The 27633-nt window shown below is 37.1% G+C and overlaps 2 protein-coding genes across 2 annotated transcripts in view; both read left to right on the top strand.

Annotated features, from left to right (window-relative positions):
* Positions 1-18896, top strand: part of LOC140238795 (neprilysin-1-like) — a 65206-nt gene extending 46310 nt beyond the window's left edge. Inside the window, exons 6-21 of the mRNA XM_072318692.1 lie at positions 109-326; positions 1660-1725; positions 2766-2882; positions 3373-3459; positions 4413-4546; positions 5672-5894; positions 6510-6608; positions 7455-7532; positions 8487-8590; positions 9422-9474; positions 9907-10026; positions 11359-11489; positions 15087-15152; positions 16942-17040; positions 17826-17902; positions 18562-18896. Of these exons, the coding sequence (XP_072174793.1) occupies positions 109-326; positions 1660-1725; positions 2766-2882; positions 3373-3459; positions 4413-4546; positions 5672-5894; positions 6510-6608; positions 7455-7532; positions 8487-8590; positions 9422-9474; positions 9907-10026; positions 11359-11489; positions 15087-15152; positions 16942-17040; positions 17826-17902; positions 18562-18661 (1772 nt within the window). The 3' untranslated portion in view covers positions 18662-18896. The remainder of the gene's footprint in view (positions 1-108; positions 327-1659; positions 1726-2765; positions 2883-3372; positions 3460-4412; positions 4547-5671; positions 5895-6509; positions 6609-7454; positions 7533-8486; positions 8591-9421; positions 9475-9906; positions 10027-11358; positions 11490-15086; positions 15153-16941; positions 17041-17825; positions 17903-18561) is intronic.
* Positions 18897-24474: 5578 nt separating this feature from the next.
* Positions 24475-27633, top strand: part of LOC140238787 (mesenchyme-specific cell surface glycoprotein-like) — a 65065-nt gene continuing 61906 nt past the window's right edge. The window contains exon 1 of the mRNA XM_072318684.1: positions 24475-24608. The gene's annotated coding sequence lies outside the window, so the exon portion shown is untranslated. The remainder of the gene's footprint in view (positions 24609-27633) is intronic.

The raw sequence follows: 27633 nt of genomic DNA, 5'->3' as shown, positions 1-27633 counted from the left end.
CCAATTAATTTTCTTCGTGGAATATCGAGTCCGCATCTTACTAAAGAAAACATAGTTACGGGTACATCATCACCAATGAATATCCTGTACGTTCTTTCATCTGTCCAGACACCATCGAACAGGTCGACGATGCCCCCTTGCGCGACCTCCTGCACAAACTGGGCGGATGGCCGGTTCTCGGTGATCGACACGGAGGTCGATGGAACGAGACCGCCTTTGACTTCGAATGGCTCCTGGCCACGCTGGCGAGCAAATACAGCAAATACATGCTGATCGAACCCTATGTCGGGGTCGATGACAAGAACGCGTCGCGTTATGTGCTTCAGGTGAGGCATCCCTGCGGTGAAAACGGATAATGTAATAAGTTCTATTTTGTTATTTTTTAGTTTAACTTATTACATTTGCAAGAATAACAGCAAAGGGAGTTCAACATCTTGCAGGTGCAGTAATCTCTTGACAACATGAGGTATGGGGTGTGTTAGTTTTTCAATTTATACAATTATCACTAAAGTACGCTAAAACAGCAGCAGCAGCAGCAGCAGCAGCAGCGATAACATCACTCTATAAATAGAACAACCCACTAAAAAGCACAGCGTTTAGTACGGAGATGCAAAATCATGAACAGTGATTTTAGAATGTAATAAGGAGTGTTCAGGTCTTATTGAAATGAGTTGAATTAAATTGAATTGAATTAATTATTTCACTACAAAATCCAATTTCATCAATAGTGGACAAAAGAATATTACAATTATCAAAATACAATGAAAAGCCTAGAAATCAGTTACAAAAGTAGATGCAATGATGTATGGAAAATGAATGGCTTTCAATGAATGACGCAAAAAAAGCTTCAAGTACATAACAAGAGAAACGATAAACGACTTATTAAAGAACAATGTTGGCAATTTTTTTTTTTAATCACTATGGTGTATGCGTCCTTTAATTGCATAATGGGCGGGGGGGGGGGAGGGAGGGATCAGTCTGCAATTAGCTGATTTCGTTTGTGTATTTTACTGTGACAATTATCTTAAATTTTGTATTATTTTTGATAAGTTTGTTTTGTACATATTTGTAGGTTTTAAGTTTTGTACTTTTGTTACCTCATGTTACCTCATGTTATTTGTAAACTTTTGTTATGCTGATTTGTTTTGTTTTGTTTTGTTTTGTTTTGTTTTCTTACTCATTTTCAGTTATGTAACTTTTGTATTGTACAATTCATTGTGTAACGTGTATTTTTAATTCACGGACTGGCTGAAAAACAGCCTCCGGCTGAGCCCAGTACCGTGACAAAATAAAATGAATGAATGAATGAATAATGAGAAAGAATCTATGCGTAAAGTCGATGATATTCAATTATGTTATTCTTCTGCCATTGCAGTTCATTTAAACAATGAATCCCCCCAATATTTCCAGAGGTGCAATGTACCCCCCCCCCCCGTCCTGTAACTATTGTAGCCCTTAATACTGGGGTTTAGATGTCATGCAAACTCGAGGAGTAATGAATGGCGATTAACTGCCTGTCAGTCACAAATTATCGTAACGCACCGTAGAAATTATGACAAAGCATTCTAATCATCTAGATGTTGGTCAATTATAGCAATACGTTTGATTTCAATAAAAAAAAATACTTATGTGTTTTTCTTTCATGCTTATTTCCCCAAGATCGATCAATCTGGTCTCGGACTTTCCAGCCGCGAGTACTTCCTCGACACAGTCAAACATGGCAAGGTATTCAATACATTCTTTACATATCAAACTCCCACGTGACAAGAAATGTCATTTATTGTGCATTGTTGTGTATCGCCATTAATCATAATGTTAAATGCTGACGGGCACACTACAACATCTCTCTGTCTCTCTGTCTTTTTTTTTTCTTTTTTTTAAAGTTTAACCTCGTCATTAAGCGTTTCTTAAACACAAGCAAAAACGAACTCAACATAGTCATGAATACCCCGATTCCTTGCCTTAATGGGACATTTTCATTTCTTTTTGAAACTGCAAAAGCCGTCGTGATGTTAAAGCATTCTTGCAATTTCAACTTTCACCACGAACTGTTGTGCAGTGAATAGCGTAGAACATTTCATCATCTTGATGGTCCCTGATGTATATGGCCTACAGAATGGTTTTAATTGGTAATAAAATGAGGATGATAAAGGCTTTCACAAAGACAAATTAGTGAGCGTCCTGATGACGTTTTATTCATGATAATGGTACGTAATATTCATTGTACTGACGATGATAATAGCACTGATTTTTTTGTTGATAATAACTATATAAATGACTTGACACTGATGTTGATAATGATGACGATTATAATGATAATGAATATATCTCAATAACACAAAGAGTACTCTCAACAACCACATCAAATAATTTTCATGACCATATTATTGTGGTGACATTGTTTTTATCGTTATTGTTATTATCATCTGTCATACTTTTTTTTTCCAATACAGTGCACTCACGTTATAATGAGCACGATTATAACAAAATTCCGGCTACAATGAAATAAGAATTCAGGCCGCAACATCATAATCTCTTTGTTTGTTTGTTTTGTTATTTCTTCGGTTATAACGAAATTTCGATATAACGAAAGAAAACTGCCGGTCCCGGGGACTTCGTTTTAACGAGAGTCCACTGTATTAATGTCCTTATCATTACCTGTGATTCCTGTCAATCCTAACCATAATGCCTCCTAAGGCGTTAAACCATTGCTTTCACGACAACGCCATGCCGAAATATATATATATTTCTTTTTCTCCACCCAGATCCAAGATGCATACCTCAAACTCATGACATCAGTCGCCGTGCTGCTGGGCGCGAACCTCAACGATGCGAAGCGTGACATGAAAGAAACCATGGATTTTGAGACCAAGCTTGCAAACGTACGTCCTTTCACTTTTCCCCGAGACGATATCAAAAGAACTTCAATGCAGTGAACAAAACAGTAATAAAGTTTGAGACAGACAGTAAAAACATGGTAAACGTAGAATAGATAATATTGATGTTATTATTCTTGTCTGTGCGTGCGTGATGACAATTTTTCCTTCATCAGGATCGATTATTCTAAGACACAGAACATTATGATAGATATTTTGATATTGACATTGCCAGTAATAGTATCAAAATATTCAATTCCTTTTATTTCAAATCAATTCAATTCAGTCAAATAAAGTATAATTGAATTGAATCCAATCTAATTAGCATAACGTGCCATTGTTATGTAATAACGTTTTGTAATGCTATAAAATTCCATGAAAGGCCGATGCTCAGGACACTTTTCTCTGGATGTTTCTATTGGCTGGTATGGACATGGCTAATTTGAATTCTTTCCTTGTCTTTACCAAATTTCAATTTTCTGCATTCTCCCTGTAGATTACAGTTCCGCCGGCGGACAGGCGGGACAACGAACTGCTCTACAATCCAACAACTTTGAACGGCTTGATAGCAGACTATCCACGGGTAAACTTAATCAGTCGATTAGATCTCTGTATAACATAGGTATTACTGGATACCTTCATGACTATGGACATGACGTTCTTACGAAATTGTAAAAGTGAGGTTTTAATCATGTTAATAGTGAAATGTTGTCGGTGATTGACAGAAAAAAAAAAAACGGAATACGAACAAAATCGATACCAAATATAATTGTGTGAGTATTAAAGTGGACAGTAAGAGGTTAATAGCAACTTATCGCTCCATTACCCCCCTCCCCCCCCCCCCCCTCCGTCCTCCTGCTGCGTGTCTCTTGTACTGCCCGGTCATTTCCTAAATTGTTACTCCTAGAAATGAATCCGGTGAAATTGAACAAGTTCCGTTATATGAACGCGTCCATCCTTTTAAGTTTTAAAATCCATGGGAAGGGAACGTTGTGTTTAAAACCTTTGAATTTTACTGACGTTCCCCACCTTTCCAACCCGTTAAGGACGGGCTGATTTTGCTACAACACTTATACCCATGGACACTTGCCCGAGTATACTCGTGACTCGTCCTCAACGGGCTACAAACTGCTCCCTGTGCAGAATGTTGTGTTTCTGTCCCTCCCAGAAGATTCATCACCACAAGTAGCAGCGATTTCATTGTCACGCTATCATTTAGATTACAAAAAAAAAAAAGCTCAAACAAAACTTATATGAACAAACGTTCAGTTCAGCATTGCTTTGAACGAATATCATGAATAAAACTATAATCATTTGCATTCGAAACACATCTTCACGCTCCACGAATGATCCTTACTATCTATCTTTCCAACTTATTCTTTAGCCTCGGCAAAAATGTGGAAGATTCGAGTGGATATAAAGTCGCTGTCATACCGGTGATGGATGTGTCACTAATATGAGGAAAGTATATTCTGAAATCAGAGTTTGATTTTCGCATTTGCTAAGCCGATTGTATTTTATTCTCTCTTTGCCCAGATTGACTGGCCCCGATTCTTTGATATTCTTCTCCCAAACGTCAGCAAGCCCATAGCCAATGACGAGTTTATCATCAACAAGGAACCAGAATACATCACCCAGGTCATCCAGCTCATAAGAGAGACTTCAAACAAGTATGTCGGTTCACCCACAACCCCTTCTCCCATAAAACATAAAACAAAATCAAGCAAAAGCAACCAAAAATGTAAAGAAGATAATACATAAAAAACGTCATGCGTTTGAGTGTGAGTTCCTTTGCTTTCACTTTATTAAGGAAGCATGTAAATGCTAGTGCGCTGACAGCTTTAAAATCTCCTTTGAAGTCACAGCTTTCCATTGTTCCATAAAAATGATAACTTTCAAACTGACTTGATGTCTCTGTGTTATAATCACGTTGTTGCTTTTGTGTGTTTGTTTGTATTTGCGTAGTTCATATCTGTCCCTAAGCATTGATTTAATTTCTCTGTCTTGATACATTTTTCGTTAATTACTCTCATTTTTTTTTTCTTTTAACAATGCGTGATCGTAAAACACACTTCGGACATGTCAGAGGAAAGGCTGGACTTTCGTTTATGGCAATGCGAGATCAGGTTGGCAATGATAATTAGAGTGATCCGTGACCTATCGTGCCTTCTTTTGTTCATGATCAGTTTTCTTTAATCTATTAGGCTTCACTGTTATCTCGAATATAATATAACTCCAATAACTTGAATCGACCCATATTTAGAGCTCATTTCCAGAAAACACAACGAAGAACATCATCACAACTACAGCAACAGTAAAATCATTAACACCAAAATTAATCATTTAAATGTTTCCACTGTAATTGAAAATTTGTTACAGTTTCTTTTATCTTCATTTTGCCAATTTCGCTATTTTTTTTCTCTATAGAATCTGCATTCTTGATACATCATATGTTACAAGGGCGAAGCTTCGACTATCTCTAATTAACGATAAAAAACAAACAAACCCACAAACAAACAGACAAACAACCAAACAAACAATACGAGATACAGCATCAGCATTTTGAAACACTAAAACACAACAGCACCTGGTCCAATAAATAAACAAATAAACAAACAAATCAATCAATCAATAAATCTATAAACAAATAAATAAGTAAATAAATAAATACATAAATAAATCGATAAATGAATGAATGAATAAATAAATAGATAAAAAATTCGGAAAGACATCATGGTAAGGAAACACTGTGTATATTCCTTTTCCGCATTCCCTGTTCTCATCCCACTCACCAGGACTCTCGCCAACTACATGTTATGGCGCGTCACCCAAAGCCGCATTCTCAACCTGGGCAAGAAGTTTCAGGACGTGAACGACGATTTTCGCGCCGTTCTGTACGGTGTGACGTCCGACGACGCTAGGTGGCGCCGTTGCGTTGACGACATCAATGGAGCAATGATCTTCGCCACCGGACGGATGTACGTCAGGGAAAATTTCGCTGGAGAAAGCAAGAACAACGTGAGATATAATTGTTATATACTATGTTATAAGAAAGTAGATAATGCCTATTCCCCCATTAAAAAACAAACAAGCAAACATTCTTTTGCATGTTGGTGTATTGCCCGTTTATCCTCTGCAAATTGCATTGCGTACCTATTCTACATTTAAGTGTACGTCAGTTTTCATTGCCATAATGATTCTGATCGTCGCCTTTTGGTTATGATTATCTTGTTTTCCTTGTTTTATGATGAAGCATCTTTGTAACTTTCAATCTATCTACTTGTTAATTTATCTATCTCTTTCTCTTTGCTCTCTCTTTTCTTTACCCATTAATGCACGTATGTATACTCAGTCGGTATACTGATAAATAATGTGATCAATTTGGAGAAGCTTTCTCAATGATAGCCAAAATGATATTCCTAAGTTATTAGATGTTGCAATGGTGTACCTAGCTCTTTCTTCCGCATGACGTCTCTCAAGAAAGAAAGAATAATAGGCAAGTTGATTTTGAAGGTCTTTGGAGTAATCGACCCCCCCCCCAAAAAAAAAAACAAAAAAACAAAAACAAAAACAAAAACAAAACAAAACAAAAAAACAAAAAAAAAAACATTTTTGTTTCCTCTCTGCATCTAGACTTTGAGGATGATAAAATATCTCAAACGCGCTTTCAAGGAGATGTTAAAGGTGAATGAGTGGATGGACGAACAGACGAAGCAAGTTGCAGCCGAGAAGGTAAGTCACTCTTATACGTCTGGGGCACCGTTTCACGAAAGTTATCAGTCCCAACAAGTTGTCAGTGTCTGACAAGTTTTCACTGTAAAACTTTTGTTTTCGATTGGCTGAGAAGCTCTGGTCACTGACTGTTTTTATACTATGGTAACTGTCAGCTGAGACTAACAACTTGTGAGGGCTGACAACTTTCATTCAACGGTGCCCAGATCTTACACACAAAAAGAATGAAGACAATAGCTACGTCGGAACTAACTGGTACCGTCCGGTAATCTGCGTGTCAGGCGGGCTTTAAGTCAGTTACTATGTTAGGTATTGCCCGTATGGAGTAATGCTGAAACTAAATCTAACTTCGTCCTTAGGGACATGTGTCTTGAATGAACCTTAAACAACGTCCTTCTGTATGCATCACGCTGATAATTATTCAATAAGGATTGTCTCCATTGATGCCTAGTAATGATGAAACTCTTTCTGTAGTTTTACAAGTTTTGTATTATTGATATTATTGTATAAAAAATTCTTTTACGTGACGGAAGCAATAAGTGCTAAAAGCAAGCACCTATGAGATGGACGACTTTAAATGCCCTCCAAAGGTCTTTATTCGTCATTCGTGGGGGACAGTCCCTTGCAAAGGGGCACAACCGCGACCGCTGCGACAACTATAAATGTAAATTGTTAGTCTGCGTGGCATCCTTCTATTTTCAACGCATGGGCGATTGTGATACACTCAATAATCAAGCTGACCAAATTCCTTTCCTGTCTATTGACGTTGCTGGCGCTATTAAGCATTTAATAGTCTGACAACAGATCCTTCTTTTTGTTCTGTTGTTGTTTTTTCTCTGACTGTAGTGTGACGCTATGCAGGAGTTGGTTGGCTATCCAGACTGGCTTTTCGACGATCAGAGATTGAACGATGAGTACAAGACTGTAAGTCAAATCGAACTTTCATCAATTAGTCTAGTTTCATATCAAATCTTGAATTTGGTGGAATCCGCTTGAATAGGATCAGGCATCTGTATAATTATGATAAACAGCTACCGCAGTTTTGATGCAATTTGAATCGTCTCACATACCAGAATAGTTTTAAATCATAGATTTCTTTCTGTGTAATGCCCCATTAGACGAATGCAAAAAAAAAAAAAAAATAGGATAGCTTAGCTTGAAAGTTTTTAACACGTTCTTGGGAATATTATAAAAGTTCATTCTTTTCATTCAAAAGAGTAATAGGCTAGAAAGATTTTTTTTTCAATGTTTTGGCAAGAATGATGAAAAAGAGAATTTAAGGATGGGGACGTTGCAGAGATTGTATAATTTTGGTTGAGACCTAACTTCAGGTTTCTAACATTTTTGGGTGAAATAATGAGAATCCTCTTATGAAATATGACAGAGCATAAATAATTTTTACGAGGAATTCAACAGTTATTTGATGGAAATTGGTTTTGAAATGGCTGAGATACCCAAAATAGAGCAATCCTAATAAACGGTGGGACCCACCTTTCATTACGATCACTTTGTTTACTGACTTTGTTTTTGGATGTCTAAAACCGATTTTCATCAAATAAATACTTTGAATTCCTCCTAGAATGGCATGATCTGTACTATTTCACATGTGGTTTCTTGATATCTCGCAAAAAGTTAAAAGCCCAATCATCATATCCACCAAATATACCACCCCTTTACACCGGAGGCCAACTTGCTGTGTCTTTCTGCGGTGACATGTTACCACTCGCATAATGGTCGTGGCCTATATTTCATTTGGTTTCCAAGATCCATCATTGTAAACATCACGGAACTCCTATTAATAATAATAATCCTATTAATTTTAAGTGTATTCTTTTATATTACTTGTAATAAATTATTTCATCATTATATAATTTCCAGCTCAATTTCTCTCGAGACGATTATTTTGGAAACATCGTGCGATACTTGGAATGGTCTGCCCACGACAACCTGAAGAAACTCCGCGAAGAGGTCGACAGGGATGGGTAAGAAGAGATAACGGATTGGGGGATCATGATGAATGAGGTCTGTGTTTACCAGACTTCTTGGTGGTCTACATGGTTGAATCAAGGGGGTGAAAACCAAGTGCGTCATTCTTTCTTTTTCCCTTTTTCTTTTCTCTCACAGGGGTAAGAGAAGCCCATTTCCACTTTGTATTTCAACCCGGTCTCCCAGCCCTCTTGATAAAATATCCCTTTACAATGCTCGTGTTCACTCTGAAGTTTTGGAGGCCCTTAAGTAGGGTGAAATTCAAGCAACGCTTGAAGAAGAAATCCACCCCAAAAATAAATTTGAATATTCATAAGGACTGGTCAAGAAATGTTTTCCGAAAAAGTGTGGAATGTCAAAATGTCATTATCTTCCTTATCTTCCATCCGATTTTTTTTTTTGTATCGTTCTGTAGGGAATATTTTCTCTTTCTTATGAAGTTTACTTATTTTTTGGGTGGTTTTCTTCTTTAAGAATTTCATAATTTTCAAGACGGGGAGACGCATGATTATACACGTCAAAAAGGTATTTTCTGTATTTAGTCTGAGTTTCAGGGTCGTATGCGTGCATATTGATCGATAAGTATGAGTAATTACAATTTTTCGTCATTTTTGTTAAGTTGAAAATATTTACAATCACATCAACACACATCTTCCAAAGTGTCTTCTGAATAGAAATATCTGATGATTGAATTTATGAACTGTCATTTTTTTCCCCCTTTCGGATGATAAAAACCATACAAAAGTTGAAGTTGTCATTCAGAGTTTGATATAATGAATATACTTGATTATCTCAACCATAATCCATCATGTCCGTTTTCCTTTCAGGTGGCTCATCGGACCCGCCGTCGTAAATGCATACTACCGATCGAATCAAATAGGTAAGTCATAGAAAGAGAAAGGCCGAGTTACTATTGCAATAAGAAAGAAGCTTATTCAAGAGTTCTTTTTCAGTCTATGCCATATTATGAGCACTATAAAACTTATACTTCCAAACATAACGACCATAATTCTTTCAGCAATATCTGTGGGATATCTTTTCGCTCTCTCTCTTCTTTCTTTCATTTTCCCCTCAAAATGTTCATCCGATCGTGTTTAGTAATAAGCAGCAATGGCAAACGCCAATTAATGTCTGTTTTAACCCTTTGTGTTCCACGTTTATTTCCTGTCCATTGGTTTGTGTTTGAAATTTGTGCACATTTGGCTCATTGACACAAAAAGGGTTAATGGGCAATGAAGGCGGAAAACAAAAGTTCAGTAATAAAAGTTGTATATTCTGTAATTTTCTGCTTTGGTTTTGTTCTTCTACGCAGTGTTTCCCGCCGCCATTTTGCAACCTCCATTTTACCACGCCGACTTGCCCTGGTACCTCAACTTCGGTGGCATCGGTATGGTGATCGGACACGAGATCACTCACGGATTCGATGACAGAGGTGAGTTTCACCAAGCATCTCCAGAGATTTTTTGTTAAGAAACGGTAAAGGAAATGCAAAGGAACTTAGTAACTTGTATTATACTGTGTGTCTCTCTCTCTCTTTTTTTTTGAAGTCCTAAAACTTGTGTTTAACGGTCGTATATGTGTTTAATATCAGTGCAATGCTGACACGAGTTTGACATATTATAAAAATGTTCTGTAAACCATTTACCCCAGCCGCTGTTTGTCTTTACAATATCCAAATCCAGGGTTAAATGTGTGTTGCTTTTTTAACATATTTCTCCTTCTTCATTTTTGTTTATGCTTCCACAAGTCTTGTAAAATCTTCAATCGAACATCATTAATATAGGAAATTGCGAATCATAATCAAATAGATTATATGAAAATACAAGGCAGAATTTTGATTGTTTTGTATTTAAAGGGAGAGACACTCGAAACACATTGTGCATGTAGTGGAAAGTAAAAAAAAAAATATATAGTGAAATGTACTTCGGAAGTTTGAAGGTTATTTGGACAATCCGTTTAAAGCTTATGAATATTAAATTCAAGTTAATCGATGTGCTGACATCGCTAGACAAGGTTGCAACTGTTCGTAATGTTACGGTCGGTAAATGATATTTCTTTTAAAGATGAGTAGAACTTCCCAATTGTCATTTTCACAAAAATACTCATTCATTTGATTTAATTTATGTTGAAGCTGATATAGTTTTCCCTGCCTCCTTAAGAATATGAGTCAATTCTCATGCTCTGCCATCTTGCTAAAAAATACAACATGAATTTTACATGAATTACCTGTGATGATAGAGATGATTACAATAATAATGTATTTCTGCATTCACCAAATCCAGGCACTTTACATTTAAAGAGATAGTTTTGGTTGAGATGGGGCTTCAGGTTTGAAACTTTTTTGTGAAAGAATGACAAACCTCTAATGAAATACAATATGAACGAGCGTACAATTCTAAGAGGCCCCTCTGCAGTTCATTTGATTGAAATTGGTTTTTGAATGCCTGAGATATTCAAAGCAAAGTGATCCTCATGAAAAAAAAAAAGTTGGATCATGATCACTTTGGCTTATTTCATTTTTGGATATCTCAGCCATTTTAAAAGTGATTTTCGTCAAATGAACTTTAGAGTCCTCTTAGAATTGTATGCTCCTTCACATTTCATAAAGTGGTTTCAAAGTATCTCGCACAAGATAAAGGCTGAATCCTCATCTCAACCATAACTTTACAATCCCTTTAAGGGGTAAAGTCTCTTTTAAGTTGCATTATACTGGTTTAGAATCATTGCTTAGGATCCAGTGGTTGACTTCTTCTCCCTGCTGCAGGTAGACAGTACGACAAAGACGGCAACCTGGTTCAGTGGTGGAGTAACAGCTCCATCGCCGCATTCAAGGATCGAGCCCAATGTATCGTGGACCAGTATACGGGTTACGTCATGCCGGAAAACGACATGAACGTATGTAATCCTCCGGGGAACCGTTTCATGAAAGTTGTCAACCCTGACGAGTTGTCTGTCTCTGATAACTTCAGTAAAATCCTTGGTTTTGATTGGCTGAGATGCTTTGGTCACTGACTGTTACCATGGTGATTGTCTGAAATTGACAACTTGTCAATGCTGACAATTTTCATGAAACTGTGCCCGGGAATATATTTGGGAGGGGGAGGGGGAAGGAAGTGGGTAGAGGGGTGGAGAGCGGGATAATGTTTGACACTGCGGTCGTGATAGAACGTCATCAAAATGGCGATTGATTTGGAAACTTTACGTTTTGTGAATCATGCGTTTCCTTACATAACATCTTACATCAGTAACTAAAAATCGCATTTACAGAAGCACCAAACACTTTTGCCTTTAATTTTGACTTACGAGCTATCGCGATGTCCTCATAAGCCCACTTACCCAGTATTACGATTACATCAAGGTGGTTTCTTTGATGGCCATACAGCAGACATCTTCTGCAATTTGCGTCAGTATTCTTTAAAGTATGATGCACATCAAGGTATACTAATATCAAACGAAATAATACCGAGGACACACTGATCTAATATAAAGTGAAAAACAAAAACAAAAATGATAGGACTGTCCAACAAATAGTATCACAGTTAAACCTCGTCTTCCTCTATTGTAAACATGCATGTGACACACCACTATAAGACGATTATGCAGACAAAACCGGAAACTTGGAATTGAAAAATTGGAAAATGGAAGAGGTGGTGAATATAGTTTCCGAGTTGTAATAATAATTGTATCCCGTTCAAAGAGAGGATTTTTTTTTTTTTTTTTGATGGTCAATACATTCGAATACGCAGAGAAAAACTACCATCAGTGTTAACAGTCCTCTCTAATAATTATGCTCTGGCGTGCAATACATGAAGTTTCAAATTTCAGTGGATCGGTGAGGCGAGTCAATCGCATGCGGTACGGAATCGTCCCCCTTTCCCGATCCTCACCGAAGTTGCCATCCCCCACCCTTCTCCTCCTCCTCCTCCTCCTTGTCCTACACTTGCCGTTCATCCATTACTGCTTCGCCTCCCAGCGGAAACGCCAGATCCATCTTCATCAAGCCCTCCCCGTCGTCTCGCAGACGAAGTATGAAGTTAATAGATGAACCATAAACGAGAGGGAATAGATGTTGGAAAGGGCCAACTTGGTTCACGGGGACAGGACGCTTACTTTTTAACTCGTTGGAGACCGTAAAACCCTTTTGGTGGAAAACGGTAATCAGATTCACATAAAATGCAGAAAACAAACACGCATAACAGTTTCATTTCTACGTAACATGATGAAGGAGAGAACTCGTGTTAAATGGAAAATGACGAGATAAGATCTCGGTGTACAATGCACGATAAAGATGATTACGCCACATCAAAAATAAAAATGTTCACTGTTTTGGATGAAGTGTGGTTGTAACAAAAAAGCTGCAGTTTTGTTTTATTTTTGTTTTGTTTTTATTTTCCAGCGAGGCTAAGTAACATGCTGTCAAGTTCACCGACTGACACACTTCAAAAAAAAAAAAAAAAAAAAAAAAAAAAAAAAAAAAAAAACTTGACTAAAATGCCTGGCACTTCAAAAAGTATTAAGAGCGGCGAGTAATTACTTTTTCAGTCCGAGGGGCCAAGTTTATGTAGACGCGAGTATAACCTTTCGAAAGGTCGGAGCTAATTGGGGCAGTGCGTAATGAGAGTGGTGGCGTGACATCCTGTATAAGCTTGAGCGACACCGCAACGTCCACAGAAGTTTGTCTTTGGAAGACACATTAGTCGTGATTAAGCACCTGTCTGTACACACCGTGATTGACGACGATTAGCTTCCTTTAGTTTTGTCTCCTGTCACACTTGTACCTCAGTGATGCATGCACTCGTTGCACTAAACTCAAACAGAGGGGGCGCCCAACAAACAAGCACTAGTCTTTCTTCACCAGACCTTTCCCTGCCCAGAGCCCGTCACAGCAGCCTGGGGGAGATACCTCCCTGGCCAAAGGCAGCTGCTTGCCAAAACTTTTGATACACTTGCCGACAAAATGATGGAATATGATCGTGGGCTGTCACTTTTTGAATTTGTTTTTTTTTCCCCCTCAGCTTCGAAGGAAAGTAAAATGTCGGATTTGTTGCAATATGAATCTTGAAGGAATTACAATACCTATGCGTTGGTTCACAAAGAAGAATAGCTAGATAAAACCTCAAAAACAACAACAACACCAACAATATTCTACAAGCTTGGCTTTTTAGCAGTCCCCTCCATTTCCGACCTTTTCTTTGTTATGATTCAGTCACATTTTGTCCATGTATTTCTTCAACTAGTATGTTTATTGATTCATGTAAGCAAATGACGTGTATCTAAATTTCATTTGGAAATGTCAAAGTTACATTGTACTTAATTTGTTTATGTGAAATTGTCATATTATATGCTTTGGCCGGAAATGAAATAAAAATGAAATGAAATGAAAGGAAATATCAGCAACATCATTTATAACATCATCATCATTATCATCATCATATCATCATCATTATCAACAATTGAACATTGCTTAAACGACCATGATGTTAATCATTTCGTACATGGTTAGTCGTGCACTATGGTAATGACAGGTGGTCCTATAGTAACAATTTGACCTCGAATACGATGTTGAATTAGCTACAATTCAATCAACATTGAAACATTGCACCTCGCATTTCGTCCTGCGTACAGTAAAGCCTACTCAACTCCCACATCATATCAACTTGGAGCCAAAATCCACACAATTTTGTTATGTGCAGGCTGATTATATAGCAGGCCCTAAATGAAAAAAATTCAAACAGAATTTGAGTTTAATGATTCAAGTTTATATCCGAACCTTCTGGATCTCAGGTTCATTTCGGTCATTCTGTTTGTTGTTGTTTTTTTGTTGCTTATTTTACTTTTTTTTTTTCTATTCAAAACCGGCTTGAACATGGTGTAGATCAGTCCTTTAAGAAAACTCATTTTGTGTTATTGTTGTGGGTGTGGTTGTTTTGTTATTTCTAGCGTCTTGCCTTGCGCTGTAGGTCAAGGTTAGGCTTACTCGGGCACGCGTCGTGTTAATTCGACACGTGGGTTCACCGACCGTTGACCCATCCCTGGCCTTTGGCATGATTTTTCCCTAAATAATATTAAGGTCAGATTCCATACTCCGTTCCACACGTCGCCACCTTAGCGTGCGACGAATTGCACTTGTGGATCCGTGACGCCTTCGAGTAACATAAGGAGAGAGTGTTGATGACTTACTGGAAATCATTCATTGCCATCTGGTTCAACCATCAAAATCTCCAGAAGTCTTGTCGCAATAGTGTTTGTTGTTATTTAGGTATACAGTTGCTTCGGTAGATGGTTGTCATCTTGTATCTCATTTTGTTGAAGTCCATGCAGTGTGCTTCCATCGATTAAGATATTAGCTGGGGTGGGAGTCTCCCTTCGATCTACCTGATATGAGTGAAGCTCAATGCTGCAGTGATATTGTGAAACTCATTTCCACGATATTAATCTATTCATATATTTTTATTCCTGTTTTTTTTTTTCTTTTCAACTTTTCAATCACAGCTGAACGGCAAAATGACCCAAGGAGAGAACATTGCAGACAATGGAGGACTGAAAGAAGCATTCAAGGTTTGCACGTCATGCAATCTTTAATTCGGTTCATAATTATTGATTTCATTTCTGCATTTCCAATGAAAATCATACACAAAATAGCAATACATATTCTGATATAAAAAAAAAATCTACCACATAAAATGCGCATTGTAATAAGTCATGACAGATTTTAAAATATTTGAACAAATACATTGAAATCAGGGAAGTTAACGACACGATTCCAAACAAAATGCAAGAGTCTACCACCTTAACCCTCTGTATGCTTTGAGCGCCCATTAACACAGAAAACTCCTGGCAATTAAGGTATACACTGTCCAAGGTCCCTGCGGAGAAAGGGTTAAAGGGACTGTACAGTACTGGTTGAGGTGAGGATTCAGTTTATAACATTTTTGTGTGTGTGTGTGTGTGAGAGATAATGAGAGACCTCTTATGAAATATGAAAGAGCATGTAATTTCAAAAAGGATTCAACGTTTATCTGATCAAATGGCTGAGATATCCAAAAAAGCGATAATAACTAAATGCGACAGGCCACGACTTTTATTAGGATCTCTTTGTTTCACCTTGTTATTTCAGTTATTTCAAAACCGATTTTCATCAAATAAACTTTCATTTTTCCTTAGAATTGTATGCTCTTTGACATCTCATAGAGTGGATTCTCAATATCTCGCAAAACGTTAAAAGCTAAATCCTCACCTCAACCAGTACTGTACAATCCCTTTAAGCAGGCGCTTTAAAGTTGACGGTAACCTAAAAAAAAAAAAAGAAGAAGAAGAAGAAAAGTGGGCAACTTGCCGTTGAAATTTGGCCAGTGCTATCTTAATGAAATCAACGTAATAGAATCACTACTGGCAATCATGCCGAGATATGCGAGCAACATTAAGGCCAACTTGTTTGTCATCCCTGGTTGATGTATCCTTACTACCATATTGACTTTGTTTCATGGAAAAATGAAATGATGTTTTACCAGGCATGAAACATAAGTGTCTGAAGGATATCATCCGAGGAATATGATAAGGCCTGTTATATCTCGTATTCTCTGTGTTACGTCTTTGCAGATCTAAAGGGGAATAAAACCCCAAATGATGTGCATGCGCATCAAGACTTTTAACATGTATAGCTTTTGAACGGATTGAATAATTTTGCTCAAATTCTCACCGATGTGTCCTGCTAATATTGCTGCATTCACTCAATCCACATTATATTATGATATTTTCGTTTCATTCCCCTTTAAGAAACCATTTTTTTTTTTGTGAGATAATGAGAAACCTCTTATAAATATGAAAGAGCATGCAATTCTAAGAGGAATTCAACATTTATTTGATGGAAATTGGTTTTGAAATGGCTGAGATACTAAAAACAGAGCAATCCTAATAAAAGGTGGAACCCAACTTCTATTATGATCGCTTTGTTTAACTTTGTTTTTGGATGTCTCAGCCATTCCAAAACCGATTTTCCTCAAATAAACTTTGAACTCCTCCTAGAATGGTATGCTCTTTTAACTGTACTATTTCATAAGTGGTTTCTTGATTTCTCGCAAAAAGTTAAAAGCCCAATCCTCATCTCCGCCAGTAGATCATCCCTTTGGCTCGCTTAAGTTACCATTTCAAAACATCGCTAAATGATATACGGATTGTTTAAGAACGAATAATGCGCACCGCAATTCACACTAAGGAAAAATCATTATCCTGATATATTAGATGAAATCTAGTACTCAAACAGGCACGGGCTTAGTTCATTCTTTCAGTAAGTTTTATCTTGTATTGAATTTGAATGTCTTGCTCACTTTGTCTTATCTCACATTAGGCTTATCAACTCCTACTGAATGACACGGGCGAAGTCCATCAGACGCTGCCGGGGCTGGATTTAAATCAGGAACAACTATTTTTCTTGAATTTCGGACAGGTTTGTTGGAAATCTCTATCACTATTGAACTACATTTAAAGTATAAATTTAATGTGAGTTCTTGTTTACACATAGGGCTAGGTAGTAATTGCAACGATATATGTTTTTAGGAGGAAACCAAAATTAACTGATGCTGTAGACCATCCTGACGGGGAAGCAAAACACTTTGTACTCTCTGGAATTCAATTAAAATTTAAACAAAGTGAAAAAAAACACACACACACGCACAAATCATTTTATCGGTATCTACATGGTGTCGTACATGTTAATAAGCGAATTCGTAGTTCTGTTTTGAGCATGAGCAGAAAAACGGGCATTTGCCATTACACGCAGGCAATAACAATAGTAGTGGTAGTGGTGGTGATGGTGGTGGTAGTGGAATTAGTAGTAGTAGTAGTGGTAGTAGTAGTAGTAGTAGTAGTAGTAGTAGTAGTAGTAGTAGTAACAGTAACACTAGTAGTAGTACTAACAGTAACACTAGAGTAGTAGTAGTGGTAGTAGTAGTAGTAGTTGTTGTTGTTGTAGCAGTAGTAGTAACAGTAACACTAGTAGTAGTAGTAGTAGTAGGAGCAGAAGAAGTAGAGGAGTAGTCGTGGAGAAGTAAGTGGAGTGAAAGTATCAGTAGTTGTAGAAGGATAATGATTAATTCTGTGTTATTTTATGTTTGAAAAAAAAAATGAATGGAATTGAATTGAATTGAACTAAAAATTGAATTGAATTGAATTGAATTGAATTGAATCGAACATAACACTCTGTTGTGTATGGTATTGATCGTGACTGACCAGGTCTGGTGTAGCGCCTTTCGGCCGGAAGGAGTGCGGGCACGAATATTATCAGGAGTTCATTCACCCGGAAGATATAGGTAAGAGATATCAGTCAGGTCATAGCAGTACTATGACACGATAACGATAAGTATTACTATTACCTTGTACAGATATTACTCACCGACCTTACAGGCCTAGATAACGATTTTGACCCTACTTTGTTTTGTCCCCCTATTGGTGACACTTCCAAGGTTTGTTGCTCACGTCGCATCAATAGTTATGTCTGATTAAAGTGCAGAATTTGCAATCTAATTGGCTGATGACGAGTCACAACAATTTCAGTGTTCTTTTTTTTTTGTTCTTAAAAATATATATATATATATATATATATTTCTGGATAGGAGAAGAGTCGTATATTCGTTGTGCTCTTGCTTCCAATAGTCTTCTCACTCCGGTTCTGGGTTGGAATAATTATGCAGGAATATCTTCGAAGTAGTATCTTAAAGAATACTTAATGCCTCTTGCTTGCTCAGAGTATCAGTTTACTCGTACATTCCCTTGGAACGGGGTGTGGTAGGGGTACATGCAGGGTAAGTTGGCGGCCCGTTGGCGGAGGGCAGACTGCAAGGGAGGCTGGCATTACGCACCTTACGAAAGAAACCCGCTTCTTCTTCTGACTGTTATTTTGTCAGATTCATTAATCTCTCATATTCTTCTTTTCTTTTTTGTTCTTTTTCTCTCTCTCTTACTCCTCCAGAACAATAGGACCGGCTCAGAACATGCCCGATTTCGCCCGCGTTTTTGGATGCAAGAACACAGATTACATGGTTTCCAACAACACGTGTACTATATGGTGATAACTTGAAGTGGCTGTGAGGGAGAAAAGAACTGAAAAAATAGATAGAAAAAGAACCATTTCAAACTTTCTGCTTGAAGCGAAAGTTTCGACCCACAGTTGATTTAAGGCTTGGGGTAATTCGCCACATCTTGCCAGAGGGACCCGTAACGTCGAATTACAGCGATAAATGGTTCATATTCAAGATGATGACTGTTATATCTTCAGTTCAGATTATGGGGTTAATGTGGCACAACAGCTAAACCGTTTGTATGTGTGTTTTCATTTATCAATTTTTTTTTTTTTTTTTTGGGGGGGGGGGGATAAGGAGTTTGTTGTATCAATACATTTATTTACTCATTCATCCACTCATCCATCCATCCATCCATCCATTTGTTCATTCATTCATTCATTCATTCATTCATTCATTCATTCATTCATTCACTCATTCATTCATTCATTCATTCATTCATTCATTCATTCATTCATTCATTCATTCATTCATTCATTCATTCATTCATTCATTCATTCATTCATTCTTACTATCATTTTTTTTTCATTCAATCATTTATTCATTCATGCATTCATTTATTTATTTCTTGTTATCAATCAGTCACTAGGTTTGACGTTGCGGGACCCTGAAGAAAGTAATTATAGTAAGCCTGGCAGATGGTATCATTTTCTTTTCTTTTTAATCAGATCGAAATCGAGTCTGGTGGAACAGTAATCAGAATCATCATTAACCTTAACGATTAAGATAATTTCAGGATAAGGCAAAAATGCAACGTTTCAGAACCGGCATCGTTGCTTCAGTGAGTCGCTACAAGGCTAAAAGTGGATGCGTGTGTCAAAGATAGACATCGAGTACTATGTCGTGTAAATAGTAGTCGACAAGTAAATATTTTATATGAAAGTATTATATACACACAAATTCTTACACGGCGGATGTTGACCAAGAACACTATCTTTAGCTCTACGGGAGAATAGGGAATGGTATTGGACGGAGGTGGAGCGGAAATGGACTTGAATGATTAGGGACTTCTTTTTGAATAATGGAACAGAGAATGCACGTGTAGTTAAACTTGTTTTGTTCTTCTTTATATCAATATTCGGAGTTCAGTCTAGTGCGGTAATCAACGAGATGCACACGTGAAAATTTCATTCATGATAAAACTTGCTTTTTATGATCACGTTCTCGAGAAGACAGGAATGAGATAATGGTGCTCTTGATAACAGTCATTAATTTGTTTCAGCTATTTAATTTTATGATAAAATCAATGGTGATTAACATTGGTGTGATGATGATGATGATAATATTAATGAAGATTGACGCTGTAGAATGACGATAATGATCATGCGAATACTACATGTATACTACATGAATATACTACATGAATCTTTTGTAAACGTTTGGACAATATCATTTCATGACATGTATACTTTGTACTATGCGTGTTTTGATTTTCGTTGATTGGAAATAAACTATGATTGAATTGAAAAAAAAAAATCCCGATAACATTAGGGCCTATGGATTAGATTTATGATGATTGTCGTAATTGAATTGACAATCATTTGCTTAATTTCAGACTCGAAGAAATTATAAGGTTTGGAGCAAGGAAGACAACCCAAATTTTGCCTCGGTAGCCTCAATGGCAAGTTGAGAAGTTGAACGCGTTCGTTGTCTAGCATGGATGGGCCGCCGACGAGTTGGAAGAAATGATATGTTATAGAATGATAACATTTTCAAGATAATGAAATTTATGGGCGTCGCGCGGACAGGGGCGAATCGTTGGCCCGTATTCAAACACGTGTAGACGTGTCACTCACTAGGCATCATTGTTGGCCATCGTATATAGCATCTGGATGATAGGCTTGAAGAGAATGCCGAAGTAAGAATTGCTCCGTCTTCTCCCCCCCTTTTTTTGCTCAATTTTTGTTCTTTTCATGACGTTTGGAATTGACAAAAACAAAGTCCTTAACCATGGTATCTTTTTATTGCCATTTTTGTTATTATTATTATTACTATTATTATCATTATTATTATTATTATTATTATCACTATAACTATTACTGTTATTATTATTATAATTATTATTACGATTATGACTTTTTGTTATCATTATTATTATTATTGATTATTATTATCATTATTGTAAAATAGAATAGTAATAATAATCTCAATCGTCACCCAAGAGGTTGACCAATCACGAAAGCGCATTTTCACCAAGTGAGGGCTGGAAGTCACGGATAGTGTTCACGACGTTTAGACTCATTTGTGTTTGAGTCGATTCAAAAAGTAAAAAAAAAAGACACCAAAACAAAACAAACAGAAAGGTGATGAGAATTGCGTTGAACTCTATAAGCACAACTTGACGGTGGCTCATTATAAGTATAGAAATAGACAATCAGAAAGTCACATACGTCTGATCTTGTGTATGCAGTATATTTTGTTAATGAGTTTCACGTATATATATATGTACCAAAGTTTTCAACGAATACGTAGTTGTAGTCAAAAGCAACTTTTTCTAATGCGACAGTTATAGTGTTCATACACATGTATAGATCTATTGTATGTTTCCGTGTGACAGAATGCTGCTTAGGACTTGCCTATAGCGTAGAATTTTCAGTATCATTACGAGTATCATAAATCGAGCAAGACTCATTTCTCATTTTCATCTGTGTCATATCATCGTTTTATCGAGAACTTTTCCTCAGTATTTAAGTCATTTACCTCTCACAGTGATAAAGGTATAACTTATATGACATCATTCAACATTATGAACGAAAAGCAATGATGTTGCGCATCTTATTGTATACCTAAATATTATGATTTATACCCTATCGGTATATTAAATGGAATGTTGTTTCTTTTTTTCATGTCACACAAGACTTCCGAAGCACTTGTTCTGATTCCGTAGCTATGCTTGCTAGTTTGATTTTGATTTATTCACAAAATGCATATACATATATTATTCACAAATATATACATGGCTTGTACATGAAACATGTTATTATACATTTTGTGTGGATCGTCATAAGCTATGAAAAGCTTGACTGGGACGTCCAGTATGGATAACGTACACATATTATTATGTACATAAACATAGTGACCTTGAGATGTGAAAACAAATAATTAACGAAAGAGAGAAGGAAGAGAAGAGCAAGAGAAAGAAGGATGAGGAAGAGAAGGAAAGGGAAGGAGGAGAGGGAGAAAAGAGAAGGAGAAAAGTGAAGAATATGTAGGGAAAAAAGAGCTAATCAAGATGGAAAAGAGGTAGATGCTAAGAGACTGACCAACTGATGACCTTTTGTGACTCTCGGGCGAAGACGCGCATGACTATGCCTCGTCTTCAATTTAGCGGGCTGCCGCATCATTACAGCTAATGAACACTGCATCACCTTCCGCACTCATCTCATTGGTTGTAAAATGATATGTGGAAGGGAAAGGGGGGGGGGGGGTGGGGAGATTCCTTTCTATCAGTTCGACATGCCGCACCATCCCCAGTACGAACAAGCGGAAGAGAAGATGATCATGACAACATCCGCTTTTTCTGCTCCGAAAATACATTATATTATATTATTATTATATTTAAAACAGAGTCATTTGACTTGCATAAACAACGATATAAATGGAAATTAATGATACAGTATACAGTACGCATGTCTATGCAGCAGGGATTACAATAACAATTGTAGTTAAGAAGCGATTATGCAGAGGGCCGCCATTGTAAGCATTGCTTGAAAAGATGGCCGGCCCGAGGAAAAGGTAGGGACGTACTAGATCTGTAACAATACAAATTCTGCTGCGAAGATAGCAGGGGAAAATAATTTGAAACCAGCAAAAAGTTAATCTGATAAAAAAGTGTAGCATTTCATAAGCGCAGCAATGAAAATTTGATCAGAATAGAATAAAGATTAAGGAAGTTCTGAACTTGTGAAGGTTTGATAATTTTTCAGGGTTCAAAAAAATTCTTGAAGAGTCAATATGAATATTCAAATGAGTGAGTAGTGATCATATCACCGCTTCACAGCTTGTCATAGCTTGTTCACAAAAATGTGAAATTTCATGTTTTCTTTTTGTTCAAATGCAACTCTGCCCTATAGTCATAAATTAAAATACATCTGAGATGTAAGTTTGAGGTTACTCAGTCAGGAATGACATTATCTTTAACACTTATACAGTATAAAATTGAATTTTTGTCACTTTTTTGTACACGATCAATGGAAAATTGTAAGGTGATGACACCATTAGCTCATTATTGACATGTTCATATGAAGTGTTCGAGAACTGTGATTTTGTAACAATTTTAACAGGGGTTTGTTTCATAGAAATTGGTCGTAAGACTGTTCTTAGGATGATGCGGTTAAAAAAAGTTACGTGTGATTTATTATTAAACTGTGATTTAAATCAAGCGTAAATATCTCTATGAAACAGACTTACGATAAGTATTGATCTAAAGCCCGATTCGCTGAGTTTAATACGCTCAATAAATGGAGCGTAAGATCAGTCGTAACTCTTTATGAAACAGGCCCCAGCTAGTCTGGATTTCACCTTAGGACGTCAGTTCAATTCGACCACAGGAGTTACCATAAACAGTAATTCCGTGAAGCTACAGCTCCATGGTATACTGGATTCAACGGAAGAAGAGGCTTCAAATGCATAAAACCAAATGCCAAGTAAAGAGGCATTACCCATTGAATTCGTTGTCTTGTCATCATTCATTTTCCGCCAGATGGTTGGATAAACCCATCAACGAAAGTAATCATTTATCCATAAAAGTACATGTCTAGACGTTGCAGTATTTCTGCTCTAATACAAAGAGCGTCAGGATAATAAAAAGAAAAAAAAGTTGTGTTCAAAATAATGTTTTGAAGGATGCTGAAGGCATACGTTCGACGCCAGCATTATATCAATTTCTGGGGTCCGTTTCATGAAGTCATCACATGAAAGTCTTTACATAAATCTCAGGTGAATGGCTAAAGTCGCTCATATCTAGCTATGTGAGACTTTCAAAGAGAAGTGAAAATTCATGACACAGACCCAAGTTATCATTTCACTTTTAAAGAGTTACAAAATGCATACAGTGTGATTATACAGTCCCCCTTAAATAGAGTTACTTCGGCTCCCCCCCCCCCTCTTTCTTTCATTCACCTTTCTTCGTCATACCTCTCAGACCTCGACAACGGCTGGCCTGTCATTAAGGCACTATTCCAGTATTAATTTATCTGTCTGCTCCACATATCAATTATGGAGTCGTATCATGCATATTGTGTCGTTACCTATTACCTTCACTCCTAGTCTCTCTTTTCTCACTTTCTTCGCCCTGTCTTCATCTCCTCCCAACGTCTCTCTCTCTCTCTCTCTCTCTTTCTGCTTGTCTATAAAGTATCTGCTTGTAATACAAAAAAAAAAAAAAACATGAAAGAAATGCAACATTTTCTTGCAGTCGTTTTTGGCGGGAAAGCTCTTGAAGCCAAGATTGACGGTGCATTCGTATTTTGCATTTGGTTTTCAACTCACGTCTGTCACACGCCGTAGGCTGAATACGTGCGTAGAATACACTTACTAATTGTTCCTATGCCGAAAGACAAAACAACACCAAACAGGAAAAAAGAATTATACGCAATACGAAAACTGAGCAAACCAAACGGTCAATCTAGTGAAATTGCAAGCGACTCGAAGTTGAGACTAGCAGTGAATTCATAACAACAACGACAAAATCAGTAGACACACTGACATCGAAAGGAGATGAGAGATCGCTCGAGCGTTCGGTCCGGATTGACTCTGGCGTGGTGACGGTTGATTGTCGAACATTCATTTCATTCCACCCTGGACATACGACCGCACGAGTCGTTCAGAGAAGGTAAGAGAGGAAATCGAGCCTACTCGCGCTCGGCGATTTTATTTGTGTGGGTCTAAGGTATTGGAGCTGGGCAGTGATTGTCGCTGTGATTGCGGGCTGAAACAGGTGAGTCTCTCCCCTCTTTTCTCTCTCTTTTTTTTTTCCTCCTCAGCATTATCCAGTTGTAAGCTCATTAGAATGATAATGTATATTTTTCTCGTCTACCTTGATGTTTGAGCGCAGATTTCAGGAAAGGCTTCGACTTATCGAGTTTTACGCAAAACGACATAAAGGTATGGGGTTAATAAAAAGGGACACAGCTTTTCATTGCGACTATTTCTAGTGAAAATGGTGGTGGTAGTGATGATTGTGGAAGAGGGGGTTGGAATATACCTGACAAATGCTGCTAAAATATATCAATGCCAATCTGATCGTCCGGTAACGGCAGGGAAACGAGCAGCATTTGAAACACCGAGTTGATAACTTTCAGTGAATATGCAAACTTTCGGTGAATATGCAATTCCTGACAAGTTGAATGTAACAAGTAGCGTAGAAAAGGCGATACAGAACAATATAAGTAACTTTCATGACAACTGGACCCAAGACAAGAAAGTTATGGAGTGTGAAACTTTCACACATTTCCAAGAAACATCGGTATTTATAGCAATCGCGTGCTCTTAAAATGAGTTAATAATGTCATCGCCAAATGAATATAATTACCGTAAATATGTCTTTGAAAGCAATATGATTGTTTTGTGGTAACAAATGAAACATCAATTTCACAATGTCTTATAAATCAAGGAAACTGCCTGTCTTTTCCCTGATTTCAGTTTATGTGTCGAAGGTAATATAAGCATGGACTGACTTCAAAGGCATTACCTACATGAATGGAAAGTTAAGAACATTCAATGTGTTGTTGAACATAAACCAGGGAATTCCTTCGGAACTCGTGCAATCATTATACTTGTAAGTTGACTGCAGGCTTTTCCTCATTACTTTGAGACTCCTACTTATCGTAATCAGGTAATTCTGCTCCTATGGCAACAAATCATCGTTTGTACCATCATGATTTACTACAAGAGTCTCAATGTCAAAGTTACAATTATATTTTGATTCGTCCGCAAAGTTTACTGCAGTGAAAAAATAGAAACAAAAATCTTCCTTGAGGATACGAGTCTTCTTATCTTTTAACAACTTTTTCATAGACTACGCTTATAAGGAGGTAATGATTAATGCTAATATTTGTTTTTTTTTCGTGCAAAAAATGTGCTTTTGGAGAAAATCCAGAAAAAGCAAACAACAAAACAACATACACAATCAGTGAGATGTCACTGTCATAAGATTATTTAAGGGGTAATATTGTTATCATAATATTGATAATGCAGCATACTTGAAAAAAACAAAAACATAGTCATGTCCAAAAAAAAAAAAAGAGAAAAGAAAAGAAATAAGATGAGGCGACCAAAAGGTACTGATTCAGGAAGTGAGTAGAATTAACCTTTTAACTGCAAAATACTGCAACTTCCAACAGAGTTACTATATGGCCAATCCAATTTCCGTTGTCAAAGGCTTAGGTGAATACCCGATCATGCGTTTGCCTTAAAACGACTCTGGACAATAGAGTTATCAGAGCGGTTGTCGCCTTGATCAAAGTCGCGCTGACGCGGACCCTGGGTTTGCTTTGTCGATTTTTGAATGCCTTTGAAGCAGTGAAAGTTTGTGGAAGGAATTCTAAAAGGGAGTACTTTCTCGGGTTGGTGGGTATTGTCTGTGGCTATGTTAGAAACTTATTCTTTAATGACTTAGAGAAGGGCATATTTGATTCGATGTGGTGTGTTCAATTTGGCGGGGAGGTATGCTTTCCACGAAGACCCAACTTTGGGTTAGTACCCCTCTCACTGTACCTTTCAGCTTTAACAGTTTTCAAAAGATGACGTTCTACTGGCTGTCTGTCGTGCTTTCTGTTTTCTTCTTTATTGATAGAATCAGAGTGACTTATACAAAGGTACATTAGATGGGGTTTCCTCGGCTTATGGCATTTAAAGTGATTTACCTATTATAGTCCATGACGTAGATTTATAACGAATGGTTTTTTGCTCAGGGGATTAGGTGACGTATTTTCAATCGTGGGCGCCTTGATTCGAGTTCCCAAGCAGCAGTGGTACGCAGGGTGCGTAAGCAAGGCACTTCGTAATCATTTTCTAGTTCTATGCATCGGACTTGAATCTCACTGGCTTACGAGGATTAAATGATGTCTTTATAATGACCATGTAAAATGCAGATAGAAACTCAACAAGTCTTAGCAGCTCTTTGCTCATCCATTGAGTGCTGCGTCATACCGAAACAGTAAGTAAACGGAGTTGAGAAGGCCTACAATAATTGTTGTTTAATCATGACTTTATTCAAGTTCAAGAAAGTGTGAGAATAACAAGTATACAAAAGAACCAGGTCCACCGTTTCATTCAAAACGAATGGCAGGTTTAGACACGTACATGGGGGTACAAAACAACAATATTAGAGTTTACATTATTGCAACCCATATGACACATAAAATATCAAATGTTACCGGTGATCAATTAAAAAAAAAAAAAGATCAATACATATACTATTTCTGTGTTACAATAACAGCAGTGATGTAGTTATCATCCACAGTATTAATACAATAATCCCCATTAAAATATAATATAATAAATTATACAAATACACATATAGGCCTTATGTATATGCATATACATACATATACACACAGACATACAAAAAAAAAAACCCTACATAAACCTTATTATAATCACCATCTCATCAAATCTTCACCAACGTTAATCTTTATTTGGCTCATACCCCCCCCCCCCACCACATATTATAATTATCAAAACCCATATATATATATATATATATATATATATACATATATATTCTGATGAAATATTATTGGCAAGACATGTTTGCGTCTCGCAGTCACGAACTTCATGCTGTACAAAGAAAAACAGTCAACTTTACGGTTCGAAGTATCAAGAGCGATTACAGACTCCACCCGATATTACAACATACACGCAGTGTGTTGGAATGAGGCATCGTTGACAAAGCGAAGTACTCGAGAAGAAAACCAAGTTCATGTTGGAGCCAATGATATTGACATATGCATTTATCAAAG

The sequence above is a fragment of the Diadema setosum genome, chromosome 15 (assembly GCF_964275005.1).
Source record: "Diadema setosum chromosome 15, eeDiaSeto1, whole genome shotgun sequence".
In the NCBI taxonomy this organism is placed as follows: Eukaryota; Metazoa; Echinodermata; class Echinoidea; order Diadematoida; family Diadematidae; genus Diadema; species Diadema setosum.
The sequence above is the reverse complement of the archived record's forward strand: the minus strand, read 5'-3'. Positions and strand labels throughout refer to the sequence as shown.